Source organism: Poromitra crassiceps (assembly GCF_964638095.1).
Source record: "Poromitra crassiceps genome assembly, chromosome: 15".
In the NCBI taxonomy this organism is placed as follows: Eukaryota; Metazoa; Chordata; class Actinopteri; order Beryciformes; family Melamphaidae; genus Poromitra; species Poromitra crassiceps.
Window position 1 is genome coordinate 31,550,785 of NC_139634.1, and position 19,662 is coordinate 31,570,446.

Here is a 19,662-nt window from a genome sequence, read left to right on the forward strand (position 1 = left end):
CGCCACACAAAGTAGTGTAGCTTTGAAATGTGATTCCAATACGTTCGTTAGGGCTATTAGTATTTTGTTATTTCGCATCATGCGAAGTTGGCTCACGAACAGGGAAGTAGCCTATGTATGAGCTAAGTGGAAGGAGTTTACGAGGAGCACTTGAAAGCATCAATAGAGTGACGAGAGAGAGAGAGAGAGAGAGAGAGAGAGAGAGAGAGAGAGAGAGAGAGAGGGAGAGAGAGATGAGGGGATGGGCTAAACTATCACAATGTTAATTTTATGAGAGCATGATGTTCCATAACCTACAACACTGTGGCCTGTCTGGAATCGAGCCATATCTGCAGTGGAACACAAATAGAACACATACATCACAAAAGATGAGACAACAGTGCACACATGCTTCTCAATATCCGTTCGTTTTGCATAAAGTGGGAACCGAAACGGTAATAGGCGGATATCAGACAAACCGTCTCGACCTCATTATGCATAGGCGGGGCGGGGCCAATGTGAGTGACCAGGCTCAGCCAATGGCGTGGCAGCGGGGGGAAGAGGGCGTTCCATTGCGTTAGGAGCAGAAGTTCAACAGCGCGAGCTGAGGCAGTGCTTTGGAAAGGCAGATAGAGAGGGCAGCGGCGAGGGGTGGCTGTACGACCCTCTTCAGGAGGGGAGGGGGGTCTGATTATAACAAAAATATATACACACATGTGTGAACGCCTTAGCCGCACGATAGCTCATATGTGGATAACAGTTATTTTAGAAAGCATACAGCCGTGGCAATACATTTAAAATGCCTATTTTACTTTTCCTGTTAGACACGTCCGCTTCTATGAATCAGCGCACTTATTTGGGTACGACGTATCTGGACATTGCTAAAGGCGCGGTTGAGGTCTTTATGAAGGTAAAGAATGATTTTACCCCGACTTTTTTCAGCAAGTATGTGCCTTTGATGAGCTTCGGCATCCTTGGAAGAGCTCGGTCGAAATTAATCTGTAACTGTTTGGTTTTCTTTTGACAGCTGCGTGCCCGAGACCCGGCTAGTAGAGGCGACAGGTACATGCTAGTTACATTCGATGATCCACCATACGGAGTAAAGGTAATTAGCAACTGGTACATCTTTTTATTTGATAAGTCGAACGTATTTTTCTGTCAGTGAGACTTTATTGTCCCTCTGATTTGTAGCCAGGGTTGGGCGGCTTCCCGTTGGCGAAAACGGCCTTTTTTTGCTGTAATACCCGCAGACCCGGAGCAGCGCTGCCTCTGAACGTCAGCGGACATTTTGCTTTTGTGTTGAGAAAAGTCTCGGGCGTTGAGATGGAGGCGGAGAGATTTATTGTGGACTCTGACGTCTCTCTTTTTTTCACTTTACATGGTCTGGATTGGCCGAGCACCCCGCCCATCACGTCTCACCCCGCCCCTTGCATCCTCCATGCATTACCATTGGCCAATCTGGACTGAAAGTTGATTCTCTTTTTTTATTACAGTATTATTAAACATGATTAGTTCGCTAGAAGTAAATCATCATTATTCACATAATAACTTTTTGTCATGCTAATATTATGAGCAAACCCATCATGGCCTAGAATGTTCTCTACCTCTCCCCCCTCCCTCTCTATTTCCCTCCCCCCTTTCTCCCTCTCCCTCTCTCTCTCTCTCCCCCTCTCTCTCTCTCTCACACACAACCTGTGAATCACTGCAATGATTTCAGAGGCATTCTGTCAGACAGGCCACCCTCAGCACAAACCTATTGAGTTGTTTATGACCTTGCACATCTCTCTTAACTTTTGCATGTCCATGAAGCCGTGAATCCCCGGTCTGTACTATAAGACGCCTTTGGGCTTGCCACTCTACAAAGAGTGCTCTGAACACAGTATGCTGTAGGCTTACTCCATCATGAACTTCTGTTGACGCACAGAAGTATTTGCTTTTCCTGTAACATATTTTAATTGTTCTGCTTGCTTGCCAGATGTGTTCTGCCATAGCTGGAAAGTGGTATGTGTAGTATATGAGTAGTTAATTCCAAGGGCCATTTCTTGCTTTTATTCACTGTAGTTCAAAACTCAATGTCAAAGTATTCCACATCTACTCCACTGCACTTATCAAAAAAAATCATTCTTTTTTTCACTTGGAAGGAAAAGGTTTTGTACAGACAACACATTGGTCGTAGTACGGATGACCACAGACATTTAATGAAAGCCAGTTTAGCTCATTTCACACAGTATTTTAAAGTTGGCTAAGTGGGTGGTGTCTGTGGTGGTGGTGTCTGTCACAAATATGATGTCATCAGTGATTATGCCATCAGTGATGTCACTTGAGCAATTGTGATGTCATCAGTCATGTCACTTGAGCAATTGCATCAGTGATGTCACTCGAGCAATTGTGATGCCATCAGTGATGTCACTCGAGCAACTGACGTAATATGATTTCCATAATTGCAGCCATGGTACATCATCTCCAGAGTCTCTCCACCCTAGGAATCAACTACCGTAGTATTAGTAAATAAAAAAATGTAAGATCAAATGCTTTGTCACACTGACACACAACAGCATTATATTGTTGCAACCACATAACTTTTGCTAAAGGTTAAATAAATAAAAATAAAATTGACATAGGCATGTATTTAATGTTTACAGGCTTAAAGTTCCCTTCTCTCAGGTATCATTTTGAACAAATTACTTTCACTACTCTACTACACTACTTCACTACAATACTATGTTCACCCGTTAGTGCAACATCGTGCTACAAACAAAAGGACAATCTGGGCACTCCAAATATAACCACAAGGAAGGAAATATTTAAAAAGTCTTTATTGTAGTGGTTAAACCATTTTTGTTTAAAGACCTGAAGAAGACCTAGAGTGGTGGAAACATTCTTTTTAAATGATTTCGCCACTACAATAAAGGCCTTTTAACGGTTTCCTTCCTTGTGGTTATATTTTTATATTTGGAGTGCCTGGATTGTCCTTTTGTTTGTAGCACTCTTTCCCCCCATTTTCCAAGAGCACTGAAAATATTTTTTTGATCCTCGTTTGACAACCAGTCATTTCCTTTTTCTTCATGGAATAATCTCTAATATAGGAACAGAGAAAGTGGAAGCAAGCAAGCTCAAAGTCAAAATTGTGATCAACAGTGGAAAAAGGAGCTTCTTGGTTTATTTTGAGAGAAACATGTAATGCAGAAGTGTTGGTACACAGGTAACCTGCACAGGTTTAATGCAGAAGTGTTGGTACACAGGTCACCTGCACAGGTTTACAATACAAGAAAAACACCTGACGAAAGAAGACGCAGTGAAACGCGTTTTTTCTTGCCCGTGTCTCCTATTTTTTGAAGTTGTACATTGTATTGTAAGCCTGTGCAGGTTACCTGTGTACCAACACTTCTGCATTCAATTTGTCTCTAAAAAGAAACCAAGAAACTCCTTTTTCCACTGATAATCTCTAATATATGAATTTGGATAGTGAGCTATTTTCCCCCATCAACCAATCTATATTGTTCCACTGTTGTATGGTGTTAACATTAAAAGCTTAAGCTGTGAATGAGGTACAAATAATTGGCAGATTCTTTAACACTGACCTCAATGTTAAAATCATGTTACAAACAAGCAGAAGGACCTATTTTAGCTCACTTTTCCAGCAATTATTATGACCGTGTGTAGGAATCTGCATTCACAGGTGTTGCGTCAAATAAGCTTCATAAAGACAAATGTGTACTGTCCTGCACTATCTGTACGACTGGGATCATTACTTGAAAATATGATTATGTGTGCGGATAGCGATAAGGTAATCCGTCATTTATTCGACGCTGCGGTTATCTTATTTGGTCATTAACCTCACAGCAGCAGTCACATGTGTCGACCATGGCTGAACACATCCCATTGAAAGAGTCCTGCCTAAAACATATTAGACAAAATCCAAGATCTGATCCTTCCTGCCCCGCACATAAAGGCATCCAGCAGGTGCTGCTTTGTGGAGCGCTCTCTCCTCATTGTGAAGTCTACTCTCAACTTCTTCTCAACACCTTCCTGTCTTTGTCTTAGTTGCTTTCTCCCTTGTTATTTCCCCCCTGCTTTGTGCAACAAGGATGATGCTAAAAGGACAAGGCTGCGCACTGCAGAATGGGACTGCTCTGATTGCACAGTTCCAGAGTGAATAAATTGTTGATGTGGGATGGGGAGGAAAGGAGGCTGGGTGGGAAGAAAATAGAAATATTCTAGTCTGAATTATTGAGTGCATGGCTGCATGGCATGCTAAGCCTAACATTTCTGTAGGCTTACACGTGGCCCTTCAGTTAACTTAACACAAGCTCACAATCTGATTCTGGGTCAGTATTTCATTCTGCCTCTGTGTGTGTGGTTATCTGTTTTGCCTCACCTTGCCCAGTAATGTTGCATGCATCACTTATAAGCTGTGTACTCGGTGTCATTCTCGTTACATCCCGTGCCCTCCTAGAAACTCCACCCAGATGCTGGTGTTGGAATGACATCCCATGACGATCTCAAAACGTACCCACTGGCCTGATTCAGAGCAAATCAGCATGTTGATACTGTCATTTTAAGCCCTCTCTCCCTCCCCCTAGTGTTTCTCTCACACACTCCACCATCTGTATTCTGTCTCTCCCTCTGCCTTTGGAGGAAGTGTGGTAGTGCTTACCATCAGGATGGTAAGCTTGCGGGTCATCCTTAGATTAAGCGTAAAGCTGTAGCAGTAAGGTACTTGACCTCACTGGAGGAAGGAGCGAGAGCAGTTACACACGCCCACATCCTCTCTCATGGTAATAAGATCCTGCCTAGTTTAGTTTTCGTCACTTTACCCAAAATGACGGCCATTCGCTTGAGATGGATGAGATTGCGGTTGTCAGTGTACAAAGCTGCTTCTGTTGTTTTGTAATGACACAGTATGTGTATTTCTGGGCGCGTGACTGTTTTGGGTGGAGATGTGACAGTTCACCACGCAGTGTGACTTGAGGCCTCCTCCGTTTGTGTGGACTAGGCCGGCCCGTGCAGCGTGTTCACACACTGCACTGTCCTTGTGTGTATTTCAGGCGGGCTGGAAGGAGAACCACGCTACCTTCATGTGTGAGCTGAAGAACCTGCAAGCATCCGGGCTGACCACCCTGGGTCACGCACTTCGCACGGCCTTTGACCTGCTTAACCTCAACCGCCTCGTCTCAGGCATCGACAACTACGGACAGGTATTCGACACAAACATCATATTTATGCGTTTCTCTCCTCATCGCAGCAAGTTCATCCATGATGGCTATTGCTGAAGGACCAGTGGGTGTTCTGCAAACGGTTTGAAAAGCACAACAGTGATTTTGGACAGACACAGTCCTCCTCTCTTCTAGCCTAATTGAGTATTTGAGTGGGAGATTGTGGAATGTCACCAAAACAGCTTGATTGTTTACAGGTAAATGGTCTGTATTTATATAGCGCTTTTATCCAAAGCGCTTTACAATCAGTAGGTACATTCACACACCGATGGCAGCAGGCTACCACGCAGGGTGCTGGCACACCATCAAGAGCAATTTGGGGTTCAGTATCTTGCCCAAGGACACTTCGACATGCAGACCGGAGGAGGCGGGAATCGAACCACCGACCTCTTTTATCCAAAGCCATTAGTGGATGACCCGCTCTACCTCCTGAGCTACAGGTCCAGATACAGTCATTTCATTATTGATTGTATTAATTAGCCTAAACATGACATTTGGCACTATTTTTTAATCTTCTATTCACTTTGAGTGACAAGACAATGACATGGTTTTTTGTTATCATTGGATATGATATTTTATATACGGTATATATTAGGGGTGTCACAATATATCGTCCCACGAAATTTCGCGATAGTAAAACGTCACGATATGTATCGTTGAGATGAAATCTCATATCGTGATTTTTTTTTTTTTTTTTTTTTTTTTTTTTTTTAAGAAGAAAGAAACGTCTTTGTTTGTTGAAGTTCAATGTGTGGAAAGTAGTTCAGTTGAACAAGTCTCTGAAGAGACACATGAGAAGTTATACAGGAGAGAAACCATTCAATTGAGTTTCTGGCAAAACTGTTTACTTGACAGGAAAAACTGAAGATGCATAAAAAATAGATTAAGAAAAGTCTTGTTGTTTGAGTTTGAAGAAAAACGGAAGATGCATAATGAGAATTTATACTGCTGAGAAACCTTTTAGTTCAAAGTAAATCTAAGTGATGATGTAACTCATTCTATTTCAAGATAAGCCTTATCTCCAATCTCATGTTTTTTCTAGTTGTTATTGTAATAACAATTTCCCACAACAGCATGTTTTGTATTTGTGCATTTCAAATAAAATACTACTTTTCCAGTCATATATTGTCATTATTCAAGTTTAAAAAAATATTGTTAAAATCGTATCGTTATCGTGAACCCAGTATCGTGATACGTATCATATCGTGAACTGAGTGTATCGTGACACCCCTAGTATATATATATATTATATATATATGATTTTTTAGGCGTTATTGTGAAACATCAATTGAGAAAAATGAATAATGCAGTAAGGATTCATATTTTCATATTGACGGCATTCATTTTGACCTCTATGGAAATAATTTTCAAGCTGGGGATCATAAGCACAGGCTGAGACAGGCCACACTATAACAGAGGTGGGCAACCTGCAGACCCAGTTTGATCTTTCTGTTGGTCACCTTTGGGTCCTGACCCACACTTTGAAAAACATTGCTCTAAAGAATGGCTGCATGAGTATGAGACCAGGAAATTCACCCTTCACGCAGTCAGCAGAATATGGCCGACAGTAGAGGACAGACAAGGTGGCGGCTTGCAACCGGAAAGTTGCCTATTCCAAATCCAGGCACGCTTTGAAAAATGTGCGTTGAAGAAGTTGAATGCCCTTGAGCAAGGCACTTAACCGCCAGCTGCTCCAGACAGTGCATCTTATCAGTGGCCGGCAGTAGAAGACTGGTTGTACTGCGCAGCTTCTAGGTTTGCTGACAAAGCACAAGCATTCCTGGATAAATAAGGGTAAAAAAAAAAAATCTGCTCAAATGCTTTACCTGGAGACAAAAGCTTAACCCACTCCAAACCTGTCTGTCCCTCAGTGTTGTCACCAGCTCCTTACTTACACGCATCATTTCTCAAAACCTCTGCCTGAAGCCAATGATGGATTACAGTAGTGATGTGAGTTGTCTGCATTATGTATTCTCCGTGTGTGTTTGAATGAGACAAGGCTGCCCCCTACAGTACAGCGGGAGAGGTCTCTGTCCTCAAAGGGCAACACCCAGACACTCTAACCCGGCGCTGCCCGATGGTTTGTTTTCACATAACCATCTGGGAACAATCGTGCGTTCCTTTATCGCAAAATAACTAAATTACGTCACATTCGTTTTGTTAGACCATTGTCCATTTGCAGACAACTTTGAGCTGGAAAGTTCACCGCTCACTGGTCAGATCCAGTCGCTAGCCAGGCTAGCCATTGTTAGCAATAACAGTTGATAACAAGGCATTTTGCGCATACAAACACTGCAGCCTCATGTCCACACAGATAGAAGTTAGGCAGTGCTGTGTGTACAGCTGATTTAATGAGACACAAACAAGACAGAAGTGCTAAACAACATTGCTACGATTACAACTACTGCTGTTGCGCAGCCATCTTGGATTTTTGAGGTTGAGGCTGCTGAGGCTCCTACGAGTTTGGAATGGGAAATACCAGCTCTGGTGATGTCACGTCCCAGCTCATGACCTTTGAACCGTAAGATTACCAGTTCCCAGTTATAAAGGAATGCACTACAAGTCACACTCGGGGGGGAAACCATTTCAAAGGGCAGGCACTTTCAAAAAAAATACCTTGCAGGTCATTGGATGAACCATCTGTCTATCACCGGCTCACTCTCACTGTTGTCACACCAGAGCCCGCCCCATAGCTGCCTCATAGGATGCTGATTGGTTGCGAAACCACTGGTGGTTCGGATTCAAACCAATAGAGTGGAGCGTGGCAAGATGGTTTTGTCGTGTGATCTCCTGATCTTGTGTGAATCCAGCTGCCTTGCGAAGTTAAAGACAGCAGGTCAGGCAGATCAAGAGAGGAGTGTTAAAATGACAAACTGCAACACAATGTCAATACACGTGTAATTACTGCCGCAATATGACGGTTATGAGTTTACTGTTATCAGAGGTTTGTTGCTAATGTTACAGTAATGACAGTGTTCAGGTGGGACTTGTGTTTGTCCATTATACCAACATACGGCATGAGACACAAATGACATTTTGTATTTGAGGTGAGAACATTTGTCGAGACACGGAGAGCAGATGAGTCTGTTGGGTCTGGAATGTCGAGAGGAAGACAGACCGAGACTGAAGGTCATTGTTTGCCTGAACTTGCTTTGTAATTGGTGAACTTGGTCGTTTCCACCTCAGGGCCGCAACCCCTTCTTCCTTGAGCCGTCTGTGATCATCACCATCACGGATGGGAACAAGCTCACGCACAGCTCTGGAGTGCCAGATGAGGTGAGAGCAGTGACAGCCGCTACCCTGTACTGTTTATAATAACGCATTGCCACAGGTTTTAGCAGCAGCTATAGCACATCATTTTGTCATAATGCACTGCTACAGTATTACAGTAAATGCTTAAATTGTACTCGACAAAAATGTTGCTCCCATTTTCCACGAGTTGAAATAAAAGACCCAAGATTTTCTAGGCACACAAAAGGCCTATTTCTCTTAATTTGGTTTAAATCCGTGTTAGTGAGGACTTGTCGTTTGCCTTTTCCAAGATAATCCATCCACCTGCAGATTAAACAGCATGGTTATTGCACAGGTGTGTTAAGTTAAAAAGTTAATTTAAGTTAACTGGCTGGTCACTCTAAAATGTGCAATTTTATCACCAGATGCTGACTGGTCTTCAAAAAATGCATCTCTGTAGCCCTAGTCATGTGAGATCCATAGTTCAGTGCCCAATCTATGTCAATGAATGACTTTCACCACTGCTGATACGACTTATACATTTGAAAACATTATGACCTATGCTTCAATATATTGATTGCTACATGACTTTTGGCTGACAAATACATACATACGCTCAAAACAATCAAATTTTAAAGACATTTAAACCCTTTGTAACAAATTCAACTTTTCAAACTGAAGCAAGCACACAGAAGATGTAACCTTTTCTAGTTTGGTGATTATTTAAAACTTTGGCTGAAGCGTTGGGCTTGCAAAACCTAAGCCAATTTCCATATCTTTATCACCTCTCTTATCATCGTTTACTTTCTTTGCCACTCCAGCTGCACTTGCCTCTGAACTCTCCGCTGTCGGGCAGCGAGCTGACGAAAGAGCCTTTCCGCTGGGACCAACGCCTCTTCGCGCTGGTGCTGAGGCTGCCAGGAGCAGCCATACCCGACAGCGAGCAGCTCGGCAGCGTCCCCACAGACGAGTCTGCCATCACCCAGATGTGTGAAGTCACAGGAGGTTCGGCACTTTTGCTTTGGACCACCTTTGCTCCCGCATTGATAATGCAATGTTTGAAATCCTAGCTTTTAGTAGCTCTAGTAGCGTGATAGTCATTGAGAATGACAATCCTGGTATTTCTCTCTCAGGACGATCGTACTGCGTGCGGACACAGAGGATGTTAAACCAGTGTCTGGAGTCCCTGGTCCAAAAGGTTCAAAGTGGTGTGGTCATTAATTTTGAGAAGACGGGGCCGGATCCGCCTCTGGTAGGGGAAGGTAAGTTCTTGAACGTACAGTAAGAACACATTTAAGAACATGTGTATGAACCTTGGGAAAAATAGCACTTACCAATGCTATCTTTGTACGACTGCTTAAGACCACAGGCAAAGACCTACAACATACAACGTAACTGGCATATGCACTGCTTTTCTGAAAGCAGTATGCTTTTTATGCCTCCGCCCGGTGATAGCCATGGCCGGAGGTGAAGGAAAGGGGCGGAGCTAGGTATAGGAATGTCGTAGAGTCGGGATTCGAGGGGTGGGGAGGGGCAGAGCCGTGTAAGAAGAGTTGCGACATCTCCATTCACTCCAATGGACCAGTTTTTTACTCTCAAGAGTTCCAGGAAGTAAGGTCCTGGATTAAGCAGCACTGTCAAGTTGCAGCAAAATGGACAGTTTGTGTTGTCCTTTGGAAGTTTTTTTTTTCTTGAATCAAATTGTACATTATCAGCTTTATTTTAGCATACAAAAGTAGCGCGAGACCCTTTCCTGGCTGTTCATTGGCTAATGAGTCTTGCATTTTGGTCCTCTGCTGACGCCACTGTCTCTCTAGAGGACACTAGGTAGGGGGAGTGGCTGGGGGGGGGTGGTGATGGAAAGGGGCAGGGCTAGGGAAAAGAGGCCATAGCTAGGGATAGGAAGGTCATAGAGGGTCGGGGTTCGATGGGTGGCTAGAGAGAGTAGCTAGGGGGATGTGTGGGGGGGGGTGGGGGTCATGGAAGGGGGCGGGGCTGGGGACAAGGGGTGTAGCTAGGGATAGGAAGGTCGTAGACAGTCGACATTCGAGGGGTGGGTTGGGAGAATGTCTAGGGGGATGTGGGTGGCTATTAACTCATTGAGTGCCAAGGACGGACATGTTCGTCATTTCAAATAGTAACGTAGAGTGCCAAGGACGGACATGTTCGTCAATTGCGTTTTTTGACGGTGGGGCGTCGATCAAAGCCTTCTGCCTCTGATGTACAAATATTATAGCTATTGGATGTGTCTAACCTATTTTACAGAACCCTTAGGTGGCGACAGTGCTCTCCACATAACAGAAAGGCAAGGAAAAAACAAAGAAGAAGTCGTTATGGAAACGGAAATCGCATCGCATCCGTATGCATCGATATGCTGAAGCACGTTACTGCAGCTGTGCCTGCAGCAGCCAATCTGCTCCCACAATTGAGCCGCTCCGTGTCGGTTGCGACAGCAAATCCGCACATCCACACCGTGGAGTTGTTATTATGCTCAACTGGAAGCATCGTTGCCGGTGACAAACACACGCGGAACGCTGTAAAAAAGCCTGGCTGTCCGCACCCTTCACTGTGCGCACAGCAAACTCAGCAGAGAGCCACCACAGACAGGAGGAGGAGTGTGCAGTTGAGGCGAGGCGAGGCGGGGCGGGGCGGGGCGGGGCGGGGGGGGGGGGGGCACGCAGAGCAGCACGCAACACCCAGACAGACCCAGGCAGCAGGACAGGATTGACAAACGCAAGCCAGAATATCCGATGCCCACCAGCAGCAAATCAAAACCAGCAAGAAGCTGCAACCAGCAGCGCACGCAGGGGCCAGCGCTGCTGGTTGTAGCTAAAAATATTATTCTGCCAAACAAAATTCCCTGGCCTAAACTGTTTTATTGAAGGAAATTATTTTTGAGGTGTGACTACATTAGAAAAGATTAGCTTCAGAGTCAGTGATGTGCTTGAAATGATTAATTTCACAAAAGGCCAATTATCTCAGCTTCTAGAAAAAAATTGCTATTTTTGGATGAATCAAGCTATCTTCTCCGGCTCATAACTAAAGAACGGAAAATGGGATCAATAAACTTTTTTTTGCAGATGATAGAATAGAGTCTCATCGTTCTTTGTGCGTGTTCAGTGTTTACATAGTAATATCACACAATATTCTGTGGGCCTCGAGAAATCACTGAAAACGCTCTGAAACTCTGGCACTGGGAGCGTCCGTTCTCCAAAAGTGGCTGGCACTCAATGAGTTAAACATCTCTAAATATCAAAATTATTTGAGAGTTAAAAAAAATATCTGAGAAAAGTGACTCTGCTTGTGTTTGACTGATGGCTACTCTCTACCGCCCATCAAGACTAGGTGTTTGGGTTTTTAGCCTTTTGCCTCACTGTGTCGCTCTTTTGTTTTGCAGATGGCTCCGTGGAGGCGAGTCGTCCCGTGTCATTCTTTAGCCCACAGCCCTGGCACAGTTGCCACAAGCTCATCTATGTGCGGCCTAACCCAAAGACGGGGGTGCCGGTGGGGCATTGGCCCATTCCAGAGTCCTTCTGGCCGGACCAGAATTCTCCTGCTCTGGTGAGCTGACAGAGGCTTTAAAGATCTCAGTGGAATCTTTTGTTTGTTGTTTTGCAAATGACATCTTATAGAATTGGAATGTGAGCATATATTAATCTCTACAGTAAATTGACAATCAGGTCTTGGTCTTCGTCATGGCATGTCATGATCTTACCAGGGCAGGCGGCCACAGTAGAAAATATACAACATAATAATAGAATCTATAATATGTGAGTTGTGTATTTTATGTATTTTACCAATTTTTATCTATTTTATTGTGTTGCTTATTTTTCTTCTGTACAGCACTTTGGTCCTCTGTGGTTGTTTTAAAGCGCTTTCTAAATAAAGTTGGATTGGATTGGATTGGATCTATCTCGATAGAATAGAATCCATCCATACAATATCAGCAGCATATTCTTATTGCCCCGTTATTACGCAGTCAGTTGAGTAGGCGGCTCTTTAATATGTCCTGTACACATTGCGTACACCCACACAAACCCTCTCTGTGGTTTGTGTGAAATTCCGTCTTTGTTATTTACTTTTTTTACTGTATTACTCTGTTTTACATTCCTGTCACAAGGACATCATACTAACACTAGACGCATTTAATTCCTGGTCCTTAACAGATAATTATGTCTAACGGTTTCTCCAATCCCCCTCCTCTGCTCTTCTCGTCCCCCCCTCTCTCCAGCCGCCTCGCACTTCTCATCCGGTGGTGCGTTTCTCCTGTGGGGACTGTGAGCCCATGGTGATCGACAAGCTGCCCTTTGACAAGTACGAGCTGGAGCCCTCTCCTCTCACCCAGTACATTTTGGAAAGGAAGTCTCCACACATGTGCTGGCAGGTAGGGGAGATATCCACAAACCCTATGCACTGCTGGTGTATCCGTTTGTACTGTCGCCCGTGTTGCCCGAGGCGTTGTCCTGAAAAGCTGAATGAGTTAGATTGCTAGCTTCATTCAGAAATATCGTTTCAACTTTTGGCAGCTGTGAATGTGTCATGAGTCATGGTTATGAAACCTGGCCACTAGGCGCAGATCTAAAAAAGGTTTTCTGAAGTTTAGCTTTTAAATTCAATAATCCAAAATAATATTTGACTTGATAATTCTGCATGACACATGACATAAAATGCACATAACAGATCAATCAAGAATATAAAAACGAGAGATGCAAGCATAAAAGTTCAGCAACTAAGCTAAGGCTCCCAAGAAGTCCCTATGTTTAACTTGTGTTTACCCTCCAATGTCCTCAGGTGTTTGTTAGCAGCAGTGGGAAGCAAAGTGACCTGGGCCAGCCCTTTGGCTACCTTAAAGCCAGCACCACTCTCACCTGTGTCAACCTCTTTGTCATGCCTTACAACTACCCAGTCATTCTCCCACTCCTTGGTAAGCAATATGGCTATAAACGTTTTTGGCCAGCGCAAGCGGGCCCTATGTATATCTGGCTTTGTCCAGTCCAATTTGCGTGCCGATTTGAGTGCCGATGCTCGTGGACGCTTTATCGCGCTGGCCATATGCTAGGTTCCGACCTAGCCTTGTTTTTCTTTTCTTTTCTTTTCTTTTTGTGTTAATGTTTATAAAACCTTTGGGTCAGTGTCTCTATGTAGATTTTGGATCAAAGCATTCCTTTTCTGGGGTTCTTACTAATCTGGAATATTCCCCCTCCCCCCCAGCTTTAAACATGATGACAAATATTAGCGTTCTTAGGGTATGGACATTGTTGATGATAACAATGCTATGCAACAAATACATCAATTCCACAGCACCCTGTGCAGCCCAGGGGAGCAAAACCAAAAAGGGCAGAGCTGGGGGAAGTTTACCTGATGATCAGGGATACATTGATCCAGAATATTGACCTGTTTTCTTGTCACAGTCCACCCCTCTTTGTCTCCTTTCAGATGATTTGTTTAAAGTGCACAAACTAAAACCCAACCTGAAGTGGCGACAGGCCTTTGAGATCTACCTGAAGACCATGCCTCCATACTTCCTCTTGGTAACAGAATATAGTTATGCCACTTCTCCTGCTGCTCTTTGCGAATCCCTCATTCACATGGACTAATGTGCATGTTTATGTTTATATATTGTTTTTGCATACTGTATCTAATATCCCAAATTCCCTCTCGCCATCTTCTCACAGCCCTTGAAAAAGGCACTGAGGATGATGGGAGCACCCAACCTTATTTCAGACAACATGGACTGTGGTCTAAGTTACAGTGTCATCTCCTACCTGAAGAAGCTCAGCCAGCAGGTAAATGCATCTTGGACTCAGACTGACTTACATCCTCTGCAAGCAGGTGGCCTAGTGGCGAGGGAGAATGCCCCTAAACACGAGTTTGTAAAACTAAGACTGTAAGGAATTGAATTGTACACTGAATAATACAACAATACCTGATACCACTTTCATACCAACGACCAGGGTTGGACCAGGGTTCCTTGACTCATGTTGTCAATAGACCCTTTTCAGGGGGGGCATTTTGTGTCGAAAAGGCAGGGTAAACACAGGTGCAAACAAAACACTAATGAGGGTTTCCAACTTCTATGATTGGAAGTTGGAAACCCTCATTACTGTTTTGCTTGTACCTGTGTTTACCCTGCCTTTTCGACACAAAATGGCCCCCGTGAAAAGGGTCTATTCACACCAAGTCAGACAACATGGGATAATCCGTGGTCATGACAATTTATAGGACCTGGATCACAACCCGGGGGAGATGCATAACAATTAGCATAGGCTATTAGCATAACAAATAAACTAGGTGGTGCCACACTGAAATTAACCCTTGTCCGATCCACCTCTCGCCGTGTTGGGCAACCCGGGTTAACCCTTTCATACCCAAAATCAACCTAGGAATAACTCTAGTTGGACCCTTGTGAAAGGGCTATGACTCACTCAAAAATATTATCACTCAAAAAACAGGAAAACAAATTGTGTTGAGTCTCTATGTTCTAAACAAGAATACTCCTCATCAAAATATCAGTCTGACTTTTATCTTCTGATCAGACAGCTATAAGAAGTACTCTTTTTGCCCCCGCCCCTTCCCCATAAAGGCAAAGATCGAATCAGATCGTCTGATAGTATCGGTGGGGAAGAAGGCCCCCCAGGAGACCGGTATTAAGGTGAAGAACCACTCCAACTTGGTCTCTCTGGCCCACCGCCGCGACTTCAAACAGCTGCTGCAGGGAATCACCGGGGAGACGCCACTTCGCCTGGCTGACATCAACTTCAAAGAGTTTGCCGGCTTCCAGATCGCCCTGCTCAACAAGGTAGACCAGGGTCAGCGGGGTCACTTCTGAAATGCATCGAAAGTCGAGAGTGAAGACAGTCTTTGGTAGCTTGTTTCTCGCTAAATTTGCCACCTGCCCACAGGATCTAAAGCCTCAAGCCTACCGAAACGCCTACGACATCCCAAGGCGGAACCTCCTGGATCAGCTGACACGAATGCGCTCCAATTTGCTCCGGACGACGCAAAAACTGATCAGAGGTCAAGACGAAGGTATATCATCTGAACATTAAACACTTATTCCTGGCCATTATCCCACATGCTGATGAAACTGGATCTCATTAGTCAAGGGGGGAAGAGGGGAGGGGGCTGTAGCATTAACTGAGCACTTAAAATAAGTATTAGCTTGTGTCTTCTTTGTGCTACCGTGATGAGATTCTGCACATATATGCAACAAGCCTGGGATGTTCTAGAAATTGAAATTGAAACTGAAACATCACCCAAGTTCTGAAAATGTACTTTGTTGCTCTTGGAGGCGGGGCATCTATTTGTGGACCTCGAATCATACAGAGCCAAAACACCAAACACCCCCCAAAAATAATGACATTGAAAACCAGATCTGTTTCCTCATCATCACGGTTTATTTAGTTATGGCAATGTGATGTTTCAAACACATCAAAGACATTGTGTGTTGCAAACAGTTTGCAACACGCAATGTCTTTGATGTGGCTTTACACTTCCTGTAGCAGTTACTGTCTGAGATGTCTGTTATTTACCAGTGAATGCTGAGAGCTTAAGGATACTAATTATGCCGTGTGGTTGTTGTAAGACTATCTGCACAGTATCCCAGTGGCTCAGATGGGAAACTATCAGGAGTTTCTCAAGATGATGGCGTCTCCTCTGAGAGAGATTGACCCTGACCAGCCGAAACGCATGCACACATTTGGGAATCCCTTCAAACAGGACAAGAAGGTAATCGTGTACCGAAAGAAAATACTGGTTGATAAAATGTACATAAACATAATGTGGGCTAAACTCCAGAAAAAGTGGAGTATCCCTTTAAGAAGACTTCATTCAGCATTTAGTCCTTCCACCTTTTTACGTATACATTTTTTCTCTCGTTTATTTCTCTCAGGGGATGATGATTGATGAGGCGGATGAGTTCGTAGCGGGTCCCCAAAACAAGAAGAGAGGACATTCAGGTGACTCCAACTCGGGTGCCTCTCTGAAGAAAAAGCGGAGCATGTCACCATTTTTGCGGCGGCCGCAGACTCCGCCCATTAACTCCAACCATGTGGTGGGGAAAGATCCGGCCGGGGGTCAGGCGCCGCAGAGCCTCGTCAAACTCGGCCCACAGCAGAAAGGTAGTCGGAACAACAATTTGTTTTCCCTAACATTGCCATTTTCACAAATGAATAAACAGCAATATAAGAGCACTTGTAAATGTGTTGTTTTATAATGCAAAAAGGCTGGTTACATAAACATTGACAGGACAATTTAATAGAGAAAACAACCTGAAAACAGCAACAATAACTGTCAACTTGGTCAGAATGTGTAGAGCTTAGGGATGATGTTGCACACTTCATCGTTCTGTGGAATTAATAGTAAACTATTGATGGAATGGCACTGTAAAATGAAGTAGTTTCAATGTATTCTTTGTTGTTGTCGTCCATGCATTCTTGGTTCCCCCTACAGGAGTGGACGGCAACAATGTGGTAGTCACAGAGAGTAACGGCGAGGGCATTCTTGGACCGGAGTCAGGAGACAGCTGGCCTGCTGAGCTGGAAGCGGTGGCAGGAAGCCCGGCTTCACTCAGCCTGGGGGAGCGGGCAGCTGAGGCGGGAGAGGGCATTTGTGTGATGGAGGAGAGACTCGAGGAGGACGGCCTGGATGAGCGGCCTGTGGACGAGAAGCTCAACTGTGACGGGCTGAGTCCGCCGAGCCAGGAGGAGGCGCTGGAGGACGCCGAAGACGAGAGCATGCCTGAGACGACCATAGTAATACCGCCACTAGATGGCAGCCACGCAGAGCTGCGCCTGCGGGTCATCAAGGAGGTCCGCAAACCCGGGCGCAGTGAGTACAAAAGGCACACAGCCCGTTGGTTCTTGGCGTGAGATGTATGCAGGACACAGACACATGCTGCCACATGTTTTAACACACTCCACTCAGTACATTCATCAATACAGTAATAGTTCTATCATAACTGAGAGGAGACTTGACATTTGTGGTTAACAAACATTGCAGGCATTACATTATTTTAGGTAAGGTATTTGGGATATTTGTTCATCTGCATGCATCTGTGCTTTTTCTCAGATTATGAGGCAATATTCAGACTACTGCAGGAGGTGAAAGGACCAATTAATGTCCAAAGGTACTTCCTCCATCATGCTATCAAAGAGGCTGCCAGGTAAGAAACAAGGATCGCACACTAGAAACTATGACTCAACACTTCTGTCCATATACATTTGTTTTGTCTCAGCCCGTAATTCATTTAGTTCAGTAGGAGCGATGTTCATCACCATAAAGCATCCAGCTGAACAATGTGCCATTTCGACCTCTGCAGTCTCTTCATATTGTGTAGATTTTCCTTGGAGTGCTCCAGCTATTAATACTGAGCAGGGTATCCGCGGGGTCTTGAAAAGTAATAAAAGTTGATAAATCAATTTAGGGAAAATTAAGACCCTTAAAAAGTATTAAAAAGTCTTAATTGCCATGTGAGAGGTATAAAATATTGTAGCTAATGTGTGCTGATGGTGTTAAATGAGCATATTATATCGTCTCATATCGATCGCAGACCCCTGAATTGAATCGATATCGTATCGTGGCAGACTTTGTTATAGCGGAAAATATCGTATCGTTGTCTAAAGAATTTATATATTATTGTATCATGATGAAACTTGTGATTTACACGCCTATCGTTGATGTGACGAAAATGGCGTTGAGATCTTGAAAAAGTCTTAAAAAAGGTCTTAAACGGTATTGAATTTAACTTCAACATCCCTGCATATACCCTGCTGAGTCACAACTACACTGCAGTCATTTTTATAGAAGCAGGTGGAGCTGCATGCCTTCTGGGCTGCAGTTGGGAGCTCGGTGCCTTGAAATGAATGACAGTCAGCACAATTCCCTTTGTCTCTCTCTCCCCCAGGTTCAAGAAGCGGGTCCTGATCCAGCAGCTGGAGACGGCTCTTGCCGAGCTGGAGGAGAGGCAGGCAGCGATCGCAGCAGTCGCCCGGCTTACCAACGATCACGGCAGATAGTGAAGAGACCGTGGGTCCCTGCTATTCAAAACTGTCTCGGGGGGGAAACAGGAACAAGGAACTTCCCCACTGAGGAATACGGTGTGGAGTGGGACAAATGCCCAGACTGCAGATGCCCCTGCTGGCCATGTGCAGTTGCATCACATCCTGCTAGAGGTGGAGGTTAAGGGGTTTAACTGGAGGACAGGTCCATGGGGATGAGCAAAGAGACTTTGAATATAATCCCCTCCATATTGACTGATGCCTTTGACATCCATTTTGCTCTTGTCTGTGTCCACACACACATGCATTCAACAGACACACACACTCCGTACAATAGGTACACAATGAGCATGCAGGCAGTAGCAGCAGGGGATGGGATGTTTTCATGTGAAGCCAGTATTGCAAATACTATTAAAATTATTTGTTCAAAGCTAAAGCTGCAAGACAGCTACTCATTTAGTATTGAGAACAAAAGAGGACCTTTGTTCAGCTGGTCTGAAAATTAAGTGTTAAGGCTGCAAGCATACTTAATAAAAATAAGTACTACATTGTGCACTTGTATAGATCTATGGCTCACATGAGAAATCTGGTCTACCTCATATCGTAAGTGTTATATCCAAATGTTTTGGGCAAGTTGGACAGTGCCCCGCCAAATTTGAAGCAGACACCGTGTCCATGGACTTAAGAGTAATAGTAAACAGTCAGTTCATTTTAAGGACTGTGAGGATGCCAGCTGTTGGAGTCCATCTTGAGGGGATGGAGGCCGACCTAAGACACCCTGCTACACACACACCACCACATAATCTCCCTCCACTGTGCCACAGTCTCTCCATTGATGCCTCCCATAACTAACTGTGTTCCAAGGAATCTGCATCTGCCTCGACTCGGCTGCCGGTCACCTGTTGTTCAACTTGCACAGCTGGTAATCTGCCTTGTGCGGCATTTTACATTCACAAAACGCAAGTTGCCAACTCATCCCTCGTTTTCCTTTGTTTTTACGATGGATGTACACTACTTTCTAATGTTCATAATATAGACTATTTTTGTGAAGTTGTTTATTTCAGAGTATACAAATATTTTGAAAGAAATGTTAAAAGCCCTTTTTGTAAACTGTTATATATATATAGGGAAAATTTTATGAACATTTTTTTTACAAAACAACTTCAAAAATACAAACAAAAAAATAAACTACAAATATGTTATATTGTCTCCGTGTCTGTATCTACCTATCAATGAGG

The 19,662-nt window shown here is 44.1% G+C and overlaps 1 protein-coding gene across 1 annotated transcript; it reads left to right on the forward strand.

The window, feature by feature from the left end:
• Positions 1-621: 621 nt before the first annotated feature.
• ints6l (integrator complex subunit 6 like) lies at positions 622-19,607 on the forward strand. The gene is made up of 18 exons (XM_083651306.1): positions 622-889; positions 1,007-1,084; positions 5,028-5,177; positions 8,382-8,471; positions 9,248-9,431; positions 9,560-9,688; positions 11,824-11,987; positions 12,658-12,810; positions 13,218-13,350; positions 13,863-13,957; positions 14,102-14,212; positions 15,010-15,225; positions 15,329-15,455; positions 16,012-16,154; positions 16,318-16,546; positions 16,878-17,255; positions 17,496-17,589; positions 18,331-19,607. The coding sequence occupies exons 1-18, from the start codon at positions 779-781 to the stop codon at positions 18,440-18,442; spliced, it is 2,697 nt and encodes an 898-aa protein (XP_083507432.1). The 5' UTR covers positions 622-778; the 3' UTR covers positions 18,443-19,607.
• The last annotated feature ends 55 nt before the right edge of the window (positions 19,608-19,662 follow it).